Raw genomic sequence first — 24,114 nt, forward strand, 5'->3', positions numbered from 1 at the left:
AACGCTTTAAAATCTCCGCAGTTTTGAAAGAAATAACGATCCATTACTTTAGTTTTATTCATTAATGAACTGGGGAAGAAGTAAGAAATGTTAAACTAAAATTAATTTTTATAATTAAAATATGTTGACGAACGAAATGGAAGGAATATTCAGTTAAAATTAATTTTGGATTCTGCATTGATAATAGAATTTTAATTTTAACAATTTTTAAAAAATTCCAAGTGACGTCTCTAATGCAGATTAGCTTTTACTAACAGCATCCTTTTATAAATTCCATAAATGATTCAATCATTGCTGGAGACAACTTCGTTATGAAGTTTTGTCTTCGAAATTATCCCAAGTCATTTAGCCCTTGGAAACGGATTTAGATATTAAGTTTTTATATGCTTGTTTCCGGGGGGATATATATATATATATATATATATATATATATATATATATATATATATATATATATATATATATATATATATATATATATATATATATATATATATATATATATATATGTTAAAAATACCAAGCAATTTTAAACCTGGTTTTACTCCATTTCCCAAGTAAGCAAACAGATAAACAAGTCAAGTTTGCGCATGCAAGTGATGCAAGTCTAGCTGATCCTACAGTAGTGCAAGTCCAAGGCAACTCGTGGTAAAGGTGGCATAAGCTCCAATCACTAATCTTAATATTTACCCTTAATGCCAAAACACATCTCCAAGAAGGGGATGCATGATGTTTTGTATTAAAGGCAAGAGGCCACTACCCAGACCGGTTTCGACCTTTTTTGAGGTCTCATCAGTGGGAGCTAGGCTAGGAATACCAAGATTATATATATATATATATGTGTGTGTGTGTGTGTGTGTGTGTGTGTGTGTGTGTGTGTGTGTGTGTGTGTAAATAAGTTTTTTTTTTTTACCTAGGCTAGGAATACCAATATATATATATATATATATATATTAGGGTTACAACAGAAGAAGTCTGTTAAATATTAGTTTTATTAATGATATAATTTTTTCAATCCATATTATTTTTTTTTTTTTTACTTTTATTACTACAACCCCACCACACAGCGGGGGAAAATCATTTATATTTTTGCAAGCTATTTACAATGAAGTCGATTAAAATAATATATTTATAAGGCAACATGATACTTCGGTGCAAACTTTAACTGCACTACCTTAATAGAATTAAAAAAAAAACATGTCTCTTAACGTCAACTAAGAGAAGAAAGAATTTATCAATTATTATAATAATCGCCAATAGTATTCCAAATCTATCGTATTTAAAAATTAAACGTGATTTTTATTCTTTTACTGAACCACCCTTTTCCAGTAAAGTCGATTTTGCTACACACGCAAGCACAGAGGAGGAAAGAAAGAGAGAGAGAGATTATGCATTGTTGCCGCATTAATAATTATAAAACAATTATGATTGTTTGAGTGTCACGTGTTAAGTAGTGAATTTGTAATTAAGAACGATGTGTCCTATGAAACAAGGCTATCCTTGAAGAAGTAGAATTGTTTTAATTTTCCTTTTCTCATTAACCATGTTAATTAAGGTATATTCTTCAAATTGCATCATTAATATTACGACTGAAATCTTTAATAATTGTGCATGATTAAATTCATCCTGAGGATTACACATTAAACGCTTACAAAATACTGTATAATCTTTTCATCACACAGTAGATTAATTCAATTGTTACCTCCATTCATTAAATACACACACACACGATTCTTAAATATTTACATACATTAATTGTGTAGGATAAATTAATGTGTATTAATTAACATATGCTTACTTAATATTTCGTACTTTTCATGATAACGTAAAGCCGACTAAATGATAAAAATAAAATGTCTTGAAATGGTTAAAGAAAAACATTTGACAACAACAACGATCATAATACTCATTCAATGAGATTTTAGGAGTTTTTTTTAATTCCTTAATTAATAAATGAATATATTTATTGAGTGGGAAATATTCCATAAAATTCAGCTGGTGAACATCATTCAGCTTTGGTATATCGGATTCAGATTTTGTCACAACTTGTTTTAGTTGCATAGTTTTAACAGAACGATCTCGAATAGCTGTTTTAGTATTTTTATAAGTTTCTCCTTCTGTTCCTTCTTAAAAATTTCATTGATCTCAAGCATTGTTTCGAATAATTTAATAACTATTCGGATAATTTAGATACACAATTTAGATTTTAATACTATTTAAAAGATTACTCAGGAAGCGGATAAAACCTAATTATCATCCGTTACAAGTCTCTGATTGCTGGATGAAATCACATGCTATCGAATATAAACAATATATCAACTACAGTAGTATAAATAAACAATACTGAAATCTTATTAAATAAATTAAGAACGTTATTTATTTTCGTATGAACTTATTTTTCTATTAATTTTAAATTAGCAGAAATATAAGTTATTTTTATAGTTTAATGTAATTAAATAAATGTAAAACTTTTCGTATTCGTATAATGAAAGCTTTTGTAACATATTATCTATCATTTTTATATATTGGATAATACACAAAGTGTATGCTGGGCTTCTGTTCTTCATTGATATACTTGTAATCAACTTTTCTCCATACAGATGAAATAACGCAGGGAGAGTGCTTCATTGTTTCAAAAATTCGCCTATTGTGAATGTAAAACAACAACAACAACAACAACAACAACAACAACAACAACAACAACAACAACAACAACAATAATAATAATAATAATAATAATAATAATAATAATAATAATAATAATAATAATAATAATAATAATAATAATAATAATAAAATTCAAGAGGACATTTGCACGATTTCAGTAAGTCAGAATCTTGCATCTGCTCACAAATAGATTTTCTTCGTCCTGATAAAGTTTATAATGTTTTAAGGCAGCTTAGTGCATTCCATTGTAATGTACATGACTTACAGCGTATGTTATACTTGACAAGAAATTATATTTTTTTTTACTCAAGCGTAAGCAAACGTTACTTGGATAAAGAATAAAAATAAGAATGCAATTTCTTCTTTAATATGGTATACATGTGTATCTACTTTTTATTACGAAAAACGTTACAATAATTATATTTAACACATTTTAAAATTATCTGTTTACAATAATTTAGCTTCACAACTAAACTGCTTATCAATTGCCTGATTATCTTTTTAAGTATAAAATCTTTATAATTGAATGGGGAAAAATCATCTGTCTATAATCCGGAGTGTGTAATACGATCATGCACCATTTTATTATTTGCATGTATAAAATATATAAGCATTGATTTAAGTTTTTCTTTAGTCTAACTCACACTGAGCGTATTTGTAATTTAACAACGCTCTTTTGCGAATTATTTTGGAGAAGGTCCGTCCTTCACTGATTTCGATTCCCCAATTCGTAACCCAGAATATATTCTAATCCTCAGCTTTACTTAAGTGACAGGCAAAAACCCAGCACCGTGCGAAACCCTAGCTACACAGAGTGATGAAGGAGGGACCTTTACCACCGTTAAACCCTTACAGAGGTTTATGAACGGTTCTGCTTGCTAACAGAACCAGGAGAAAGATCTTTGATGATCTCTTATAGAGTGCAGAGAGGGTTCTGTAGAGCGCTGAAAGTTCAGAGACGGAGTTTTGTTGAGTAGTGAACTATTCCATAATGCTTTTGCATTGTGGGATACGTAGGCAACGGATGTGAGGTTGGCAGCTTCTATACACAAGTAGTCTAATCATGGAGATATACCTCACAGAGAAACTTTGTTTGCATACGCTTGGATAAAGAATAAAAATGCATTTTCTTCTTTAATATGATATACATGTGTATTTACTTTTTTATTACGAAAAACGTTACAATAATTATATTTAACACATTTTAAAATAATATGTTTACAATAATTATTCCTCAACATAGTTAACATAGATATATGTGCGTATCTGGGTTAACTATGATATTAATTAAATATTTTTAATCATTCGAATTCGTTATATCTAACATTAATCTTCTATTGTTACTGACAAAACAATTTTAACAATGCATTGAGACTTTTTAGCCTATAGTAATAGATCGTTTCGTGTTTTCATTGTAACTGTTAATACTTCGCTTAAGTATGACAGAAGATTGAAGATGCATAATACCTACTCAGAAAAATTGTGCTACTCCAGAATGAGGATTCAAAATTTAAAATGTAATAATATTAAGTAAAACTGTCACTACGAGTCTAGGTTGATCTTAGCACATCTATGACACCTGCGTGGATGCAAGTGTATGTGAATACACTTTCTTCTTTGTTGTCTTCCATAAATAGGCCTACAAACTGACTCCATATCTTAGATGAGGATAAAACATTTTCAAGTATTGCACTATTTCAATTTTTATCAAAATTTTCCATTATTATAGTTTTTGTTGTTGTTTTGCGTATGGTAGAGGGCCTATTTCAAAATTAAGTTTATAATACTTGAGGACGTTAGACTGTTAATATTTTACAAATTATTGTAAGATCATTGTATGTAGTTCACGAATTTAAATGTTTGTATATTCCAAAGGGCCCACATCTCTCATCAAAAATATTAGGTTATAGTTGCCATAGAATCAATATTCAAACGGAAAAGTAGAACCACATTATTGTGTGAAATTGCGACATGGATGTTAAAGGCCTAGATAGGCCAAGTCAGATTCACGTTATCTAACTTGGCATGTTAAACATGTCAGTGTTCATTATTATTATTATTTTGTATTTTAATCTGACCCATGAAAAGCTGTACTACGGTACTAATACATTAATACCGTGTGTGAGCGAAGGATTTTTTCTATTTTTGATTACTTTTTTTTTATAGTTTGTGTATGGTTTAATTCATTATTACCTGGTCCGGAGACCAAACATGGAAAATTTTGAAGCTTTAAGTGGTTGTGGTAGTCTCACACCGGATGACGAAATTCATCTTCAACCTAAAGATAGTCAAAACATTGATGTTCGCGGTGGTATTAGAACCCGCATCTTGTTGGTCGGAGAGTGGTTGTGCGACCCACCCTGCCAACAAATGCGTTATGTGATTTGTATAAAAAATGCACGGGGAAAAATTAAATGTGTGAAAATGAATGATAGAAAGGTATAAGTGAATAAATAGAAATAAATAGAATGATAGAAAGGTATGCTTATTGGAGGCCTGAAGTGGCACGAGAAAGTCAGTTCTCAGATTGTCATATCTTTACCTCCCCATCCACACACTTTACCACTAATAATATATTACAGATGTAATTCGTGGATTAAACAAACAGAAAAATATACGTAGTATTGAAGTTCATGGAAAGCATATCCGTTTGGTTATAGGGGTGATTTAGAGGTGAAGTTGGCCGATAATAATAAGAACAATATTCTCAGATATCTCTATATTTTATTCATGGAAATTCCATGTCGACCTATCCTCCACCCCCAAGAAAGTCAGAACACAAGTACTTTGGTTAATGACAGGCTTCTTTGAAGCTGCAATGGTTTCAATTTAGGTATAAAATTCAATATATTTCCTTTTTTTTTTTTCTTCTAGCAATGAGGTAATCAGTCTCACATTCTGGCTATGCGGTTTGGTTTCCTCCAGGTAATGTGGAACCTCCTTCACAAATAACAATAAATAGAGAAACATGAATATAGTTGGTAGTAATGACATGTGCATTCAGAAATGAAAAATGAATTTGAATAATACGTGGAGTTTATGCCATTACCATCTTGGTGATGGACTTATGTTCTCGTGATAATAGGCAGATAATAATAAGAACAATATTCTCAGATCTCTATATTTTATCCATGGAAATTCCATGTCAACCTATCCTCCACAAGAAAGTCAGAATACAAGTAGTTTGGTTAATGACAGACTTCTTTGAAACTGCAATGGTTTCCATCCTACATATATGTAGGATAGTTCTCCTTATCCATAATATATCTCGTGATAATAGGCCGATAATAATAAGAACAATATTCTCAGATCTCTATGTCGACCTATCCTCCATCCCAAGAAAGTCAGAACACAAGTAGTTTGGTTAAATGACAGACTTCTTTGAAACTGCAATGGTTTCCATCCTACATATATGTAGGATAGTTCTCCTTATCCATAATATATCTCGTGATAATAGGCCGATAATAATAAGAACAATATTCTCAGATCTCTATGTCGACCTATCCTCCATCCCAAGAAAGTCAGAACACAAGTAGTTTGGTTAAATGACAGACTTCTTTGAAACTGCAATGATTTGAATCCTATATATATAGTTTGGTTAATGACAGACTTCTTTTAAACTGCAATGGTTTCAATCCTACATATATAGTTTGGTTAATGACAGACTTCTTTGAAACTGCAATAGTTTCAATCCTACATATACGTACATATGTACAGTATATGTAGGATAGTTCTCCTTATCCATAATATCCATAATAACAATATTTCTCTGACGCTAACGACCCAAAGAAATCATTTTCAAGTATCAATATCGGATATAATGTAATGACAAGTCAATTTAAAGCTATCATTAATAAATTTTTGCAGTTGTGTGTTATAAGAATATATCTTATATAAAAAAATAATTGAAGTTAACGAATATAAGCAGTATATTTATTTAATATTAAAAATATTTAAAATTACTTTACATTTTCGTATTTTTAATAATAAATGCAAAAATATTTTTATCTAAATATAATTTTATGCTTTATATTATTAAAAAACAATCTGTTATCTAATAGTATCATTGCGCATGCGTCACATCAGAAATGCCGATTGCCATACTTGCAACAATCTTAGTAAAAATACTACGATTAAAAATTTGAGTTTTTACTACCAGTGAAATAATCACCGAAATGTATTTAATTACAGTGAAATCAATGATTCTCTTAGTTTAACAAACAGCTACCATTGAGGATGATTTAACGTTCCATTACTTAATCCGCGAAGTCAAAAACTTTAATAAAACATTAATTATTCGTTATTTTCTTTACAAAATAAATTAATAACTAGCTTAAAACTTCTTGCTAAATGTATTCGATAATAAGAGGGTACTTGAGTTTGATTTTTTTTTCCCGCATACTTCATGATTACTTCGCAAAGTGGAACGAACCTATTTAAGTCTGCTTAAACGTCCTATTTACACGACGTCGGTGCATTTTGCAGGGAAATACTTTTCCTTTAACGACTAAAGGGATAAAATCATTTGAAGCAGAGAGTACTCTGTATAAAATCAATAAAGCTATTTTCGCTAAGCCCAGAATTTCTTCTCTTGCTTCCTTAGAAGGTTATTTTAATTTCCTTGATGGTGGGAAAAAAGGTAATATGTGCAGTTGGTATTGGGCTACAGTGAAGATATTAAATATCGTGAGTTTTTCTTTACTGTCTTAAGTCTCTTTCATTACAGTGTGGTCGTTAAAAACTATAAGAGTACGTATGTTGCTAATCAGATAAGATCAAGTCTGTCAACATTAGACTCTTCAAGATTGCATGCTGAATCGAAGCATTTTCCCCCCCATTTAATATCGAAAGAAAATTAATGAAAATTTATTCAGTGATTAATGAAGCTATATTAAATTCGAACATTGGAAAATGACTTTTCGTTATTTTAATTCTTTCTTTAAGTATCGTGATGGATTTAGTAAGAAGAGTTATGGACTGGTGGATAGTTAATGCAACTACCTGTTAACGAAAGTATTATTCCAAACTAGAAAATATAGTATATATGAAAACTTTTGAAGTAACAATAAATATAAATAAATAGTATCAAAAATATCCAAAACTCGTTAAACGCAGAAATATGAAGACCACAAAATTAACAAAAAAAGAGAAACAGTAATATAATGATAGGAATGATATACATTGAAGGAGAGCAATGAAAGGGCATTTTTGATTTACAATATCAACTGACCAAGTGTCGGTGGCAGAAATGAATAAATGCAAAGAAAACGAGTCAACTCGTTGATGCAGGATTTAATGACGTGTATGTAAGTGTAGACTGCGTTTGAACGTTGACAAATAGAGTGGAAGATGACGCAAATTCACACGATAATCGCTTAAACAATGATTATTTGACCTGAAACAATAACAATAATTGATACACTATCTTCCAAATTTGAAAACTTATTAAAGTTTTCAAATTTGGTAAAGTATTCAGGAATCTTAATATTTGATCAGTAATAATATAATAATATATATATAATATATAATATATGACATAATATATGACATAATGATTCAACACCACATAATATATTAATCACGGCATCTCACGGTCGATTCAACACCCCATAATATATTTCTTAAAAGAACTTGGAGATGGACTGAGTCCTTCACTCTTTATCCCGTCATCAGAATGAAGAAGATCTGTGTGGATGGGGTGTTATTGAGCTAAAAGCCCAGTCATGGCTGGGTAACGGCAATAGCCGAGCCTAAGTTAAAACTTCATTGGCTACGGCATTGCCATTTGTTACCCTGAAAGTCCTAAAAAGGACTCATTCTGATCAAAATTCCCAACAGCACCACATAATATATTTTATGGCTAACATAGTATAAAATAAAAGTTATATAAAAAACTTTGTGGTATTTTAATTTATCAAAGTATAATTAAAATAAATTTAATTATACTTAAATTATAATTAAATTTAATAGTCCTTATAAGGACTGGCTTAAAGGGGCGAAGTAAGAATGCTTTTCATCTTCCCCGTTATCTGTAGAGGACAGTGTAGGGATAAGGTGTTATTGAGCTATTAAAGCTCTGATCATGGCAGGAGGGTAACAGCAATAGCGGAGCGTCAGTTAGAACTTCATTGGCTACAGCATTGCCATCCGTTACCCTCCAAGGGTATTGGATTGAATGAATCAATCACCGCATCTCACGGTCGATTGATTGAATCATATGTATGGCTAAAATAGTATAAAATAAAAGTTATATAAAAAATGTTGTGGTGTTTTAATTTATCACAGTATAATTAAATTAAATTTAATTATACTTTGTATAATTAAATTTAATGTATTTAATTATTAAATTTAATAATTTGTTATTAAATAACAAATTAATAACAAAATATTATTTGTCAATTCAACACCACATATATTATATAATATATTAATCACCGCATCTCACAGTCGATTCAACACCAGAACGCAGGACATATATGGAGCAGAGGGTGAAGCTTGACGCTTTTCATATTCCCTGTTGTCTGTTTCGGGAGCAGTGATGGGAGAGATTTGTGAGCTATTTCAGCTCGCCCTTAATGTGCAAAAGTGGTTATTCGTCGTTGAGTGTTATGATGGCTTTCAGTCTTTTATGTTTCCAGTGGTCATTACCGTCATAGTTTCTGGCTTGCTGTATTAGTTGGGGTTTGGATGCGTAGATGTCTTCATAAAGAATTTTTCTGCTAGGGAGCGTAGTAGTGGAGAGATGTAGGGGATATTTATGTCCCGGTGGATCACGGCGTTCCTGATGAACCACGGGGCGTCCAGAATCATTCGCAGGCATTTGTTCTGTAGTCTTTGTAGCTTTAGGATGTTTGTCTTTAAGGTATGGCTCCAGGCTGGAGAGGCGTATATAACTGTTGGACGGATCACTCTCTTGTACAGTAGAACTTTGTTTCTTGAGCTTAGTTTGCTGTGTCTGATCAAGCAGTATAGCTGGGCGATAACCTTTGAAGCTTTGGTGCATGTGCTCTTGATGTGGCTGTTGAAGCAAAATCACTTATCGAGAAGTATTCCGATGTATTTTGCTTCAGTTATCCAGGGAATTTTAGAGTTGAACAGGGTGATGTCTCGTTTGGGGGATTGCTCGTCTTCTTGTGAAGAGTATCGTTTTGCGTTTCTGGGGGTTTAATTGTAGTCGCCAGTCTTTAAACCATTTTTCTAGATTCAGGATGGTGTCTTGTAGTTTTTTTGTAACGAGATATGGTTGGCGAGATCTGGCTAGAATAGCCGTGTCATCTGCATAAAGGGCATGGTGGATGTGAGAGGAATTTGAGGGATCTCTGCCATATAGATGTTGAACAGGATCGGGGCTAGCAGTGATCCTTGAGTAACTCCAGCGAGGATTTTCCGTTGGGTTGAGACTGTTTCATTGATTTTGACTTGCATCCTCCTGTTGGAGAGGTATGTTTGATCAGGTGTATCATGTTTAGTGGAAGGTTAGCGATGGAGATTCGTTTGTAGAGGAAGCCTTAGTGCCAGATCTTATCGAAGGCCTTTGAGATGTCTAGGAAGACGGTTCCAGTGTGTTGATTCCAATTCAATCCTGTGGTGATGTATTCTACCACTCTATGGATCTGTTGGGTGGTGCTGTAATTTTGATGGAAGCCAAATTGTTCTTGTGGAATGATATTCAGTTGGTTGACATGATTTTGGAGTCTGATGAGGATGATTTTCTCAGCAATTTTCCCTAAATTGGATAGCAGGATGATGGGACGGTAATTTTCAGGTAGGTGTGGTTCTTTGCCTGGTTTGTGAATTGGGATGATGTTAGCTTCCATGACTGGGGGAAGTGCTGCCATTTGAGGATGGAGTTTATGATGTTTTCCAGATGTGCTATGGCTTTGCGTGGTAGTGCCTTGATTAGTGATGCCGTCAGGACTTGGGGATTTTTTGATCTTGAGATAGTTGATGATGCCGATTATTTCGGTGGGTGAAGTAGGCATTATAGGGCTTGGATTGACATCGGGACGATTTACTGTGAACCTGACTTTACGATGGATGTTATATACATGGCTGATGTTTAGATTCTCATATGCAGGACTGCATTGTTTCTCTAGGTTTCTTGCTATGGCTTCGGCTTTGTCAGCATCTGTGTATGCAAGGTGCTGTTCTGCTTGCAGAGGGGGAGGGATATGCGCTTTTTCTTGAGGTTGTTTAGGAATTTCCATATGAAATGATCTGCTGTGGAGATGGAGGTGAGCTTTTTGTCCCATTGTTGATTCCTGTCGTTCTGAAGAGCTTCTCGGACAGATTTGTTTAATCTGTTGAGGGCTAAGTAACAACATACGCAATTAACAAATATACTTCACAGCCTTCCCGATATTAATGAGCTTCCTGTATAACTTCCTGATTTTGAAGTAATAGTTTGATAAGTTATTATCGCAATATGTGTTAAAAATATTTTCATTTGGAAAACGGGATGCAGAAAAATGTTCTATTTTTTTAATATCAATAATTTGTTCTATAAAAAATTACTTACAGTAGAAATTTACATCATATGATTTTTATTAACAACGCTGAGTAACTTTCAAATAAGATATCGTCATTTTCTTTCGTACAATTTTATACCTTCATTCTCTCGTGTATACTTTCATACCTTGATGGCCTATTAAACATTATGGCAGTCTCTAAGACAATATTTAATATGTATGTTACGATCAAAACTATTCTTCGTTGATATTTTTTTTTTTTGTATCCGACTTTATCAGTCGCCACGTTTCGAGATAAAGAAGAAGAAGAAGAAAATAAAACATCTGCATCATAAATAATTACAAGAAATATTTGTGACAGGCAGTGGGGCTGTTTAGGTAGAATTCATTTATTTTACAACATTTTTGCCTTCCTTAGAAACATTCTTGTCTTAGCATAATCAAAGTTATGATCAAAGCTGAGCAATTTGACTTCGACTATGAAAATTGATCTTTTTCAGACATAAAATGCATTTAAGTGGTCGTTTGGTTGTTAATAAGAACCGTCAGAAACACAAGACGTTGTCTGCCATGTATAAGTAAGTTTACATTTAGGAATATATATTATATTTCGCACTTATTATATATTATCGGCTAAATACTACAATACTTCGATACTACAGTTTTACTAATAACAGAGAGATTGTTGTTGTTGTTGTCTTAATTGTGGCAATTATAGGCATTGAGGAATTCATTTTCATATACATACGAGAGTTTATATTTTAATATGGTCGCAGTAATATGTTCATTGTCATCTGCTCCAGATCTGTTCATGATCTTAAGATTTTAGGGAAAAAACAAATATCTGATATAGAGAAAAAGTGCAAATATAATATTTATTAGAAATTAAAATTAATTAAGTTAATTTCTAAATATAAAAGGAAATACAAGCTTAGTTTTAACATATTTAAAAATTTTTTCATAATATACATTTATCAAATTAATCAAGAAGAAAAATTACAGATGATGAACGAAGAAATAAATTAAAATTAAATTAAAATAAAAAATAAATTAATAAAAGATTGTTTATAATTGTTTTCGACCTATGACATTTTAATAATTTTCTTAATGGGAAGCGCTTGCTTAAAGACTTTCTTATAGTTGTTACTCTTTTCGCTGACCCCCCCCCACACACACACATACTTATTTCGGTGAAAGTTTTGTTTCGTATATGTTTCCTCTTTTTTATTGAAAAAATTTTAAATCCATAAAAAAGGTTACGATTTGACTTCTAAATCAATAATAATCACGAAATTGCACGACCTTCTTACGAAAAGGAAACGATTTCTCTACATCTGCAAGTTGGTGTTGTTTACAATATTGCGGTTTCTCGCTATTGACTAAACTGACCATTAATGGAAGCAGCATGGTCCTTTTCGAGAGTAAGAGGAACCACTGTCAACAAGGAAGTCTGAATGCAATAAGAACATTCAGAAAAGTGGATTAAAAGGAAGTCTTGTCGTTTTCTAGAATAACATTAAATTTGGCTGTTTGCCAGTACAGATACGGTAAACGTATTGGCAGGATATACCTCTTTTATTCTCTCTTTCCAACATCCTGAATGAATCTCCAGCCGCTTTGATAATTTGTTTTGGATGAAGTCATTTCCCTTGGAGACATTCCAATACCGGAACCTTGGAGCAGTTGCTTTCGATGGTCTAATAGCGAACGTTAGTTTTGTAGAAAACAAACTTCGAAAGCCTTTGGTTTTAGAAAGAATACAGTATATAGGATTATGGAAAATTCTTAGAAAATAGAGAGTAAATACTTAAATTAAAATGATTTCAGGGTTAGCCTATTATAGATTGTGAAAGTCCTGTTATTCTGTTTGTTGGTGGTGACGGCAGGTTTATGTGATGGAAAATCCGATTTTGATCCCACAAAATCAACATTCCACCCAAGGAATACACACACACACACGGTTAAAAGGATGCAGATTATCGCAGGTTATGAAAAAGAGTGACATTAAGAGAAAAGAAGGCAATCTTTTAATCTAATTCTTTAATTTTAGATGTTTTAGATTGTATAATTAATATAGCCAAAATCCATTGGGTGTGGTATTTTATTAAAGAATTGGCCTTCAATTTCAAAGGGACCTTCAACGTGCTCTAGATATCATCAAGAAAATTTAGGACTGTCAGTTTCAGTCTTTACAATTTCGAAGTCTTAACTTCGAAAATGTCGTATGGATGACTGGAGGGTAATTAATGATATTATGACATCATCCGTTTAGAACTGATCTTGAGCTTTATACATAACACGATGAACATATTTTTCAGATTTTTAATAGGACTGAAATCTTTTACTGTAGTAAACAATCGACTGGATACGTTTTCAATCATATTCTTCAAATCCCTTTACAGTTATAACTGGTATAAAAATTATTTTCATTTTTAAAACTTTTATAATTACTGATATCATTAAACGCACACCTTAGGACTTTCCGATACAGTTTTTCAGTTTCACGGGGTATCTATATCATTCATGTGATGTGTATTTTAATATAAGAAAACGGATATTAATTTCAGAAGAAAATCCTGTCACCTCTGTAGGGGAGCAGTTTACTCACCACTGGATGAAAAGTAATGTCCTTCGCATCCTAGAGGGAATGCTAACTTGTCTTATCCAATCGAGGAGACTATGCTGGGAAGCCGTCTGTCATATAAAAAAAAATGGAAGAGCTCAATCAATAAATGCATTTTATAAAATGCCAGACAAAGATATGCTGGTAGTAAACGCTCAGTTCGGGGAGGTGGAGAGCTTAGTGAAACTTTCATATCCACGATAAACTGTAAAAGGGGACCGAATCGTGTTAGTTGGGAGGGGAGACTGAAATTGACTTGTCAGAAAGCGGAAAATTCTGAAGACACTTGTTAAGTGGCGTGTATATATATTGCAATGTAAGCATTGTTTTTTAAAGTTTATAAAAGGCTAAGTGCGAAGGACTTTATATGCGTTAATTTAATACACAGAGGATAGTTTATATTTATTATATTGATTTCTGTATATCATCATTAATACAATAATAGAGTGATATCAAAAATTGTGCGATAATATATATATATACATACTCGTGGAGCTCCTCTCCCCCCCCCCCCGACGCCTACGGCACCCAACCCCTCCGAGTTTCCGGACTGGTAAGCTGGTTCTCCTTGAATTCTGATGACTCGAATTCTGAAGACTCGAAAGGGGGATCCCTCCCCCTGGCCCTGGCGCCTACGGCGCCCAACCCCTCGAGTTCCGGACTGGTAGGCCGGTTCTCCTTGAATTCTTATGACTCGAATGAAAAAGCCCCTGAGTTTCAAAACGTTTCAAATAACTTGACAAAAGACGTTACAAAAAAAGCTTGTCATTTTATATTATAGACTAGATATACATGATGAAAATCCTAAGCGATTATCCTCTGTAAAGTACAAGCAACACTAATGAAGGTGTACTTTTATTTTTTTAAAACATTTGATTATGTATAACAATGTAAATTCTCTACATTTAAAAGAATGGATATTTACTTCTCAAAATGGATATTACATTTATACAAAAACAAATTTTAATTCTAAAATATATCTCAATAAGTATTGTTTGTCTCAGAGAACGATGAAGTTTCTTGTGGCGCTAGGGAGAGCTTGCATTTTCAGTACTATTCTTCGTGGTATGAACGCTCATCTACGCAAGAATGCCCGTGGCGTCTTTCTTCGATGTTAAAAATGATACCAGTTGGGTTCCATTCTTCAGCGAATTTAGATAGATCTCCTTGTTCTCTGTGACAGGTGAGGAAAGATCTGCTAGGCAGTTTTCTACGTATGCTCCGCTTGAGGTTATTCTTAGATTGCTTGAGTAATTGCGTGAGCAAAGAGATAGATAATTGTTGTTTTTGTGTGTTTTAGATGAAACTTGTAAATGATGGCTTTTGAAACGAGGAATAGGTAGTTACACATTCTGCCTTTCTACATATTTTGCATTTATCGCTCTACATCCTTAAACTCAGGCATCATGCATACTTACCTGACTTGCACTGTAAATAATACGCGATTGCCAAATATGCCCTGGACACATTGCCAGAATCCAGATGTATTCATATAAATCCAAATATCAGAATTTGAAATTGAAAATGCGAACATACATAATCACGAATCAAAATAATATGATCACCCAGCCTATTTCGGGTCAAACAGCCTTGCACAAGTGGCGGAAAGACGCCGGTTGTGGCGGTATCCTAGTATGGGGATTGTTCTCAACGAACATCACTGTATCCCCCCCCCCCACACACACACACCTAGAGATTGGTTCGGACCAGGTATTTTCGTACCCTACGAAGCGTCCGTCGCTGGTCGCACGAGAGTGCTTCGTTCGGTCGCTAATATCGAATATTACTCTGTCTAGTTGTTACAGAAATTCAAACCTGTTAATAATCTTGGTTACACAGCACTTTTTGAAGCAGTGATAATCAAATAATTGTTTAAATTATTTGATTATATTTCCCCATTAATAATATGATGAATTAGTTAACCTTTAATTTATTCTGGTCTAAAAATAATTTGTGTAAAATGTATTTAAATAATGATTGTAAAGAATGCTTCGTGACTGTGAATGGATATATTCGCTCCCTCTTTCTCTTCAATGAATGGATCTTCCTTTTTAACTTACATTTCTTTATTGATCTCTATATAAACTATTCAAAACAATGGCGAATAAAGAAATATTATATTATTGTTCTTAATATAGATATGGGTGTAGGTCTCCGTTTTCAAACGCGTGACTTTTATTTGTCATCCAATATTTATGTAATATTACCTTTACCCCTCTTACCTTTTTGCTTAATATTTTTCTAGCTCAACTTAAAGCATCAGTTTCCCCCTCGGAGCTAACCGTGACTGTCGGTACCTCGCTCGTGCTCACGTGTCAGGTCAGCGGTTCACCAATTCACTTTCTAGAATGGAAGAAAAATACCAGAGCGTTGCAAATGGATAGTCGGATCAAACAACAGAGTAATAATGTTCTTGAAATTTCTCCTGTTTCTATAGGAGATGAAGGCATTTACCAGTGTTTTATCTACAATGTCGATGAATCGTCTCAAGGGAGTGCTTCTGTTACTATACAAGGTAAGATAATTTATTCGATTGTAAAATGACGATTTTTTTTCTTCTGTTTTTTTAAAGTTTCTTTTTTTCTTTTTCTTTTCTTTTTTTTTTTAAGAACTGTGTCCACTTTCCTGTGCAATAACATTGTCTTATACTGCTCAACTTCATTATTGAGCTTAACTGAGTATTATTGAATTAAGAGCGCTGATTCGATAGGATACGTGATTAGTTGCTTAAGTTGTTGTCAAGAAGATGAATGATGTCATTCAATTATCGAATTCATTTTAGAAACTAACACAAAAAAGGACAATTTATAGGATCACATCAATCATATATTAATGTTAAAGCCTCAGTATAAGTAAACTGTAGTGAGCTAGTCACTGGCACGAAGAGTCAGTCTTGTTAACTCTATATATACTGTCCGACCACAGATGCGAGTAACCTAGCTGGCACAGTGCCAAGAAGAGTCGATTCACGTTGAAGGGGAGAAAGGAATAAGGCAATGTACGAATTCGTTACGCGAAATCACGTGCTTTATACGTAACATTTTCCGACTGTTGTACAAGCAAAATAGTTACCACTTTAAAAACTTCAATGATCATAAACGAAAAGCTAATTTTACGACGTATAATAATAAACACTCATCCCACGAAACGCATTGATTACCCTATTATCGGAATGGATTTGCTTTCTTCTTCCATGCGCAGAACTGTGGAGGGGTCTCGCTTCTGTGGTCGCACAGTATATATATATATATATATATATATTTTTTTTTTTTTTTTTTATATTATATTATGTTATATTTAGTTGCATATATATTTCTGACTATATTTCATCAATGCATTTGAATTTGATCGACAACATATTGATATGTAACAGCAGATAAAATTATAAAATTATGTTGTTGTTTTTTAAGTTAGATTCTTTCGCGTTTAGTACATCTAAGAACTGTAGTGAAACCCGGTGCAGTTAGATATTTCTAATTTCTATTCGTATCATAAAAATGCTTTGCAGTCGCATTTGTATTAATTAACAACTTTACATGCCAGTGCTGCAGCTCTATAATGTCCTAGTATCATATTCAGGAAGCCTGGGATGTAAAACGGACAAATAAAAAAAAAATACTCTATGTAAACGATCAAGCGCAGTTTGAATATAACAATTGACCAGCTGGGCCGATAACTTCTCGAAGGTAGTACGATAATTAGTGTTCTTTGTGTGAGGTTCAATGTACAGTCATCCCTTGACTTACGTCCGTTCGAGTTACGTCTGTTAAAAGATACGTCCCTGATCCCATAATGGAATAAATAACATTTTCGACTATACTTTCGAACAAGACGCAAGCGAGTGTAAAGTAAAAAAGGTTTTTATTTAGCAACAATGCAGTGGCAACAGCGCACTCAGTGGCAACCAGTCAGCACATGGCTTCAACAGTTCCTCTGTTGATTTTGTGTTCAAAAAATTGGCTATTTGTGTATTTACCGTTAAATATTTTGCGGTATTTGGTGCAACATGGCCTCTACACGCCAAATTAAGAAACCTAATGAAGAATTGTTTCTTCATTAGGTTTCTTCATTAAGAAACCTAATGAAGAGGAGAGCAATTGATGTTGAAACGAGGTTGCAAATTCAACGATAGTGACGAAGCAATGACAAGGTCTTATCAGTGATTGGAAAAGCTACTTCCATCATGCATAGTAGACCTGAACCAAAAGCGCACACCTCTTAACACTATGACCATAACCGCTAAGGCACTAAGTCTCTTCAGCATGTTGAAGAAGAAAGCAGATCCGAGTACGACTACGAATTGAACGCTTCTTCCGGTTGGTTCATGAGATTCGAGCAGCGTTTTGCACTGCATAATGTGAAAATGTATGGTGAATCTGCAAGTTCCAATGAGAAGGATGCCAAGGAGTTTGTAGAGAAATTGGATAAAATTATTACGGAGAAAAATTATTTGCCACAGCAAACATTTAATATGAATGAGACCTCCTTGTTTCGGAAAAAATTCCCTGGCGGACAATTCATCAACAAAAAGCTAAAATATTTGCCTGGTTTCAAAGTTCTTAAAGACCATGTTACGATTCTGTTATAGAGTAATGTGGCTAGATGTAAACTGAAACCATATGTGATATAGCACAATGAGAATCCACGAGCCTTCAAAAGCATTACGAAGCATACTCTTCAAGTTCATTAGCGGAGATATAAGAAGCCGTGGATGATTCAAAAATTGTTTGCGGATGCCTTAATCAACTGTAATGCGAGTGAAATGTAAAGCTATTGTGTGAAAGAAAATGTAGAATTTAAAATGTTATTCATTCTAGATAATGCTCCAGGTTATCCATCTTACATCGGTGATCTTCACCAAGTTCAAGGTCATGTTTCTCCCTCCAAATACTACCTAATTGATCCAACCGATGGATCAGGGTTCTTGTAGTGTTTAAGGCTTATTATCTACGAAGAACTTTTTCACAAGCCATTTCTGCTAATGAAGGAAACGACCAGACTCTCATGCAATTTTGGAAAGCATTCAATATGTATCAGTGTATTGAAACTATTGCTGTAGTTTGGGACGAAGTGATCTCTTAATGTATAAGTGGCACATGGAAAAAGGCATTGAAAAGGTTGGTGCACGATTTTAGAAGTTTTGAAAAAAACGAAGAACTTTCTGAATTGAGTTAAGAAATAGTGGTGGGCCTAGCAAACAATCTGAATCTCGAAGTGAATGATGAAGACATAGTTCAACTCAATAGGAAGTGCCCCTGAAGAGTTGACCAACGAAGAATTGGTCGAACTGGAGGAACAACTGTTGCAAAAGAGGAAAAACGAGAAAAGGGAAAAGCGAAACAATGAGAGGTAGTTAAACAATTCACAGTGAAGGGTCTTGTAGAAATGTTCTCTGCAAATAGCGATGTTCTCAAAATGATTGACGACATGGACGCCAATGTTGAATGCTACTTATTAGTAGAAAGGAAAGTACATGGTGCGTTTGCTTGCTATAAAGAAATTTATAATGAAAAGAAGAAGAGGAATAAGCAAATCACATTGGACATTTTCATCAAAAAAACAAGGGTTACACCAGAAGAGCCGCAGTCTGATCGTTCACATAGGGAAGGTAATGAAGATATGATTGTGGAGGAAGATTTGGGTGATGTGATTATTCTCCCGTTTTATAGTGGCAGTAATGCACAGGACAGTTTTATAATAAGGTTTAAAAATTAAAATGACAGTGTACTTATTACTATTGAGTCCCTAATTCCTATAACTCTGTTGATTTAATGTATCGACCTACGTCCGAACTGACATATGTCCTGCCGGATGGAATGGAACCCCGACATAAGTCGAGGGATGAGTGTATTTGAGATGAATATTCAGATCCAGTATTGAAAACTAAATTACTCTCAGGTCCAGTCTTCCTTAACAAATCTTGCATGAAATATTGTAAAAAAAATATTGTGAATCTCCCTTAGGAAATACTAGTGATCTAACTATCCCATAGTCTTCGAGAAAATCCAAAATTCATCAACAGTTTAGTAATACAAGTTTAAAAGATAGAAAAGAACAAAAGAAAACAAATTGAACTTTCATTAATGCTTTAAATAATTACGGATATTTAGTTATGCACATAGAAAGTCCTTTCGTAATTGTTGGTTAATTGACCATGTCATTGGTTAAATCTGTAGGTCATGCAGCATAAGTCGCGCCTTTTAATCACGTTCCAAAACTACTGACGAAATAAAATATTTGATAGATCACAGGAAGGTAGCTTTAATTTAATTACGCAATTTACTAGGAGAAAACACAAAAGCCGACCGCATTTGTTTGAGTATGTGTAGTTCTTTTCCTTTTTTCTTTTATTTTCTACATACATATATTTTTTAACTTGAAAAGACTCTAAGGATAACGAGATGGCACGTTTTCCAATTGATAGAGCTTTAATGGGGAGAAGGAATAAATGCCCCGCCTTATACTAATTGCTAGCTAGTGTATTTTCTGAGGCAGCGTAATTCAAGATAGTAAACTTTGAAGCTCAATTTTTCGAAAATACTATGCAGGCTGATCTTCGCAGACTAGGTAGTATTTTCGAAAAATAATGCCAAAAAAAGTTATTTAATTAATTCAGCTAGAGTAAGTGGAACAGAAAGTCGAGTTTTAAAACATCAAAATGTTAGTTTCACACAGTTTCACCAAACAGTTCACTCACACGTCAACTTTCGAACTATCCATTTGTGAGAATGCTTTCTGCACCAATCTTCAATGAAACAGCTGTCAAGCGAAGCCGATGAAATATAACAAATGCGGTTTATGTTTATATAAATTAATGCGCTCTATGAAACATTGTATTAACCTTCTTCTTCTTCTTCCTATCCAAGTTCTAGGCCAAGTGGCCTGTTCCAGACTCAGTCTATCTTCTTCTTGGTCGTCCTCTATTCCTTGTTCCTCTTGGATTATATCTTAAGATCTTTTTTCGTAATCTTTCTCTCTGTATTATTGATAGATAGACTAGCCAAGTTTTCCTATATTTAATCATTGAGTCTGTTATGGAATTAATTTTAAGATTTTTAATTATTTCACTATTTCTTTTTCTTTTAAATTTAATATTGTTAGTTTTTCTGTTTTCCTAAGGAATTTCATTTCTGCTGCCTGAATTTTCTGTATATCTCTTTCTCCGAAGGTCCAGATCTCACTTTCGTATAATAGTGTTGGTTTGCTATTGTTTTGTAGACTCTTCAAGTTTTGTGTGTTTTTATACGTAATTAGGTTTGAAGGTTCTGTTAATTACTCCAGTGATTTTTTATGAAGTTTATCATCTTAAAATCAATATCTATTTCATTTATGTAAGATAGTTTACAGCCTAAGTATTTAAAATTATTAACTTGTTCAATTATTTTATTATTTATTACTATTTTACTTCTGACAGGGTTATTTCCGTGAAAAGCCATGACTTTAGTTTTCTTTTCTCCGTTGGCATTTCTAAGCCATATTTTTGTATAATATTACCCTTTGACACACATATCATATGAATCGCCATATCTGGTGGTACGTCCATCTCGTGAAGGAGAAAACGTATTGACGGGGAATTATTGGAAACATTATTACCACAATACCTGGAAATTGAGAGAAAAAAAAATCAGAAATACGTTTATCGATGCTACCTCACACAAACTCCCTTCTTTCCTACTCTGGTCGATTATGCCAGATTGTGTGTGTGTGTGGTTTCCAAAAAATTGACAATAACTGCACTGCTCTTTTGATTTTCTTTTCTTTACATTCTAGTCAGTATACGTGTGCTATTTTTCTTTGTCTGTTAAGACTCTGGTCACTGCGATTAAGAATCCTAATCCTCAGGCATTGTACTTTGTATCTGAATTGTGACTTGCACTTGAGCCTGGCTTGCCCGCTGGCATGCATTACAAGTTCCTAGCTTTAGGACCTCTACACTCAGAAGAATTACTAACAGAAATCAACACCTACAAATATTGTCAAATTTAGAAACATTCTAGCTATTATTATGATGCCTGGGGAGTTTTTTATTCTACATAAAGTGAGATATGCAAGTTCTCTTTCATGGAATTTAAGTCCACAAAAAACTTACGGTAATTAAAATTTCGTTTGTAAATATGCAACATTTTTTGTATATCTTCCATGATACTGCATAATCTGCTCAACAAGAGGATATCCCTATGCTGAAAAATATTCAAATAATTGAATAATAACGATGAATCGACGCAGTTAGAACAGAATAGAAAAAATTCCAGTATCGAACTCAGGAATTTAAATAGTTTCAATATTACGACAGATTATTGCATTATGATTAGGTAGAGTCGCACTAGCACACGTCATATTAGACTCAAACAAATAAAGAATTAAACAAAATGTTTCATCTATAGAGAACAAAATATAAATGTTGAAATACTTGTTTTTATCACAATAGTTTATTGTACAAATATTGCGTTCGGTTAATTTAGTTGAGCAAAAAGAAAATAGTGAAGAGCAACCTGAATATAAGATCATTATAATTCTGAAATCAAAGAGACATTTATAACCAACTATAATTAATTTATGTTGTTGAAACAAAAATCTAACTATTTCTTTATATTGTTAACCAAATACAAAATATAATCCGAATTATAAAAATTTGAAGTAAGAAATTTAAAAATCTGACAATTTTTCAGATTGTTAAAAGATAATAATGACACAGTCGATAGTTTTCCTGTATAGCCTGAAAACAGTAAGCAGTTCATGAGGTGAGAGTGTGTGTGTGTGAAGTGAGAACTATATTGCTTTACGGCTTCGAACAATCTGTCAGAATTCTGAGATACGTTACCAGTTATAACATATCGATTACGATATGTTATAACTGGTACGACCTAAATCCTAATTGAAGTATATCCAAGAGAACAGATTGTAATTGACGATACAGTGGAATGTAAACAATTAAATATTTCTCTTGGTTTCAGAAACAGATTTAATTATCTGATTTTAAAATATTGGTATATCGTCTGATTTTAATTTGTATTAATTACACCTACTGGAGAAAAGTCTTTGATGATAACATAAATTATAATTTCACGGTCGGTTTTCTATGGAAAATGGACGATGCTGAATTAGCCGAAATTATGCGGAACAGTTTATCGATCCAACTTTCTCTTCTGCTTGCAAATTTCCATAAGATATTTAAAATGACCTGTAGGCTTGAATGCCTTATTATTTCCAATCAGCGTTGGTATTGTTATATGTAAGGTAATTGTAAGTTCTGAGCTTGCATTCTAAATTAACCTTAGGGTATTGCTCTTATCTTATGTGTATTAGTATTATTCCTTTTAAAGTACTTAAATATTCTCTTAATGACACTTATCAAGTAGATATTATAAGTATCTTCCGCATCGGTCTCCATTAATTTTAATTAGTGTTCACTATAGTAGACAACACTGTCATTGATTTTCACCTCCAGCCTAAACAATTATTACTTTTGGAATCTTAGGTGAATTGATTGATCTGCTAATATCATTTTGTCGATAGTGGGATTCGTTTTAGCTGTAATAAAGCTTCTATAATATTCACTGACAAGGTTTAAATTAGCACAGAAAGCATGATTTAAATAGATAGACAGATTACGAAGGTAAGAATTCTAATATATCATAAAATTTTGCGAGAGATAAAAATCTTGCCTGCCCTGACTGAGACGGGTTTATCCATTTTAGTAGAAAAAAAAAATATGATAGTTATTATTTATTTTTTTAATATTTTTTTTTGTAGCAAGGTGCTAATTATTATACTGATTTCGCAGGCATATATATATATATATATATATATATATATATATATATATATATATATATATAAAACAATGAAACAAATTAAAAAAATGGTTGGATGAAGTCTATTTTATAAACTTTTTTTGAAGTGTCAGTTAGTTATTCACATGTGACGTCATTTGGACGCGCAGTGGTCTTACCCGTATACCATATTCGGTTGGGGAATGAAGCCATCTGCTAGTAGAGGTGATACGTTCGCAGATACCCTTTCCACAAACATCCACACCCCTGGCTGGATTCGAACCTACAGCCTCTTAGCTGGAGAGCGGATGCACTAATCACTCGGTCAACCAGGCTGGTTTCAAGTTTTGTTGTTGCTAATGTTATGTGTTTCTCAATTTTTAGATTGAAAATTTCATTCTCAACAATTAAAACAATTGTCAGCCATGCTGCGCTTCTAAATTGGAGCCAGCCAATCACTGTCTCACTCAATTCTGTGTATGCTTTATTTATACAACATGTTTTATGAGATATCTTTAATGATGCAATTAAAACAGTCCAAGAATCGTGTTCGAAATCTGTCAATGAGGTCCTTTGTAGTGAA

The 24,114-nt window shown here is 33.2% G+C and overlaps 1 protein-coding gene across 1 annotated transcript in view; it reads left to right on the forward strand.

Moving 5' to 3' along the window:
• Positions 1–24,114, forward strand: part of LOC150097489 (cell adhesion molecule Dscam1-like) — a 396,227-nt gene that overhangs the window by 249,190 nt on the left and 122,923 nt on the right. The window contains exon 6 of the mRNA XM_090407275.1: positions 16,004–16,273. Within this exon, the coding sequence (XP_090263401.1) occupies positions 16,004–16,273 (270 nt within the window). The remainder of the gene's footprint in view (positions 1–16,003; positions 16,274–24,114) is intronic.

This window comes from Typopeltis vanoorti, chromosome 17 (assembly GCF_054136105.1).
Source record: "Typopeltis vanoorti isolate ZY-2024b chromosome 17, IOZ_Tvanoo_1.0, whole genome shotgun sequence".
In the NCBI taxonomy this organism is placed as follows: Eukaryota; Metazoa; Arthropoda; class Arachnida; order Uropygi; family Thelyphonidae; genus Typopeltis; species Typopeltis vanoorti.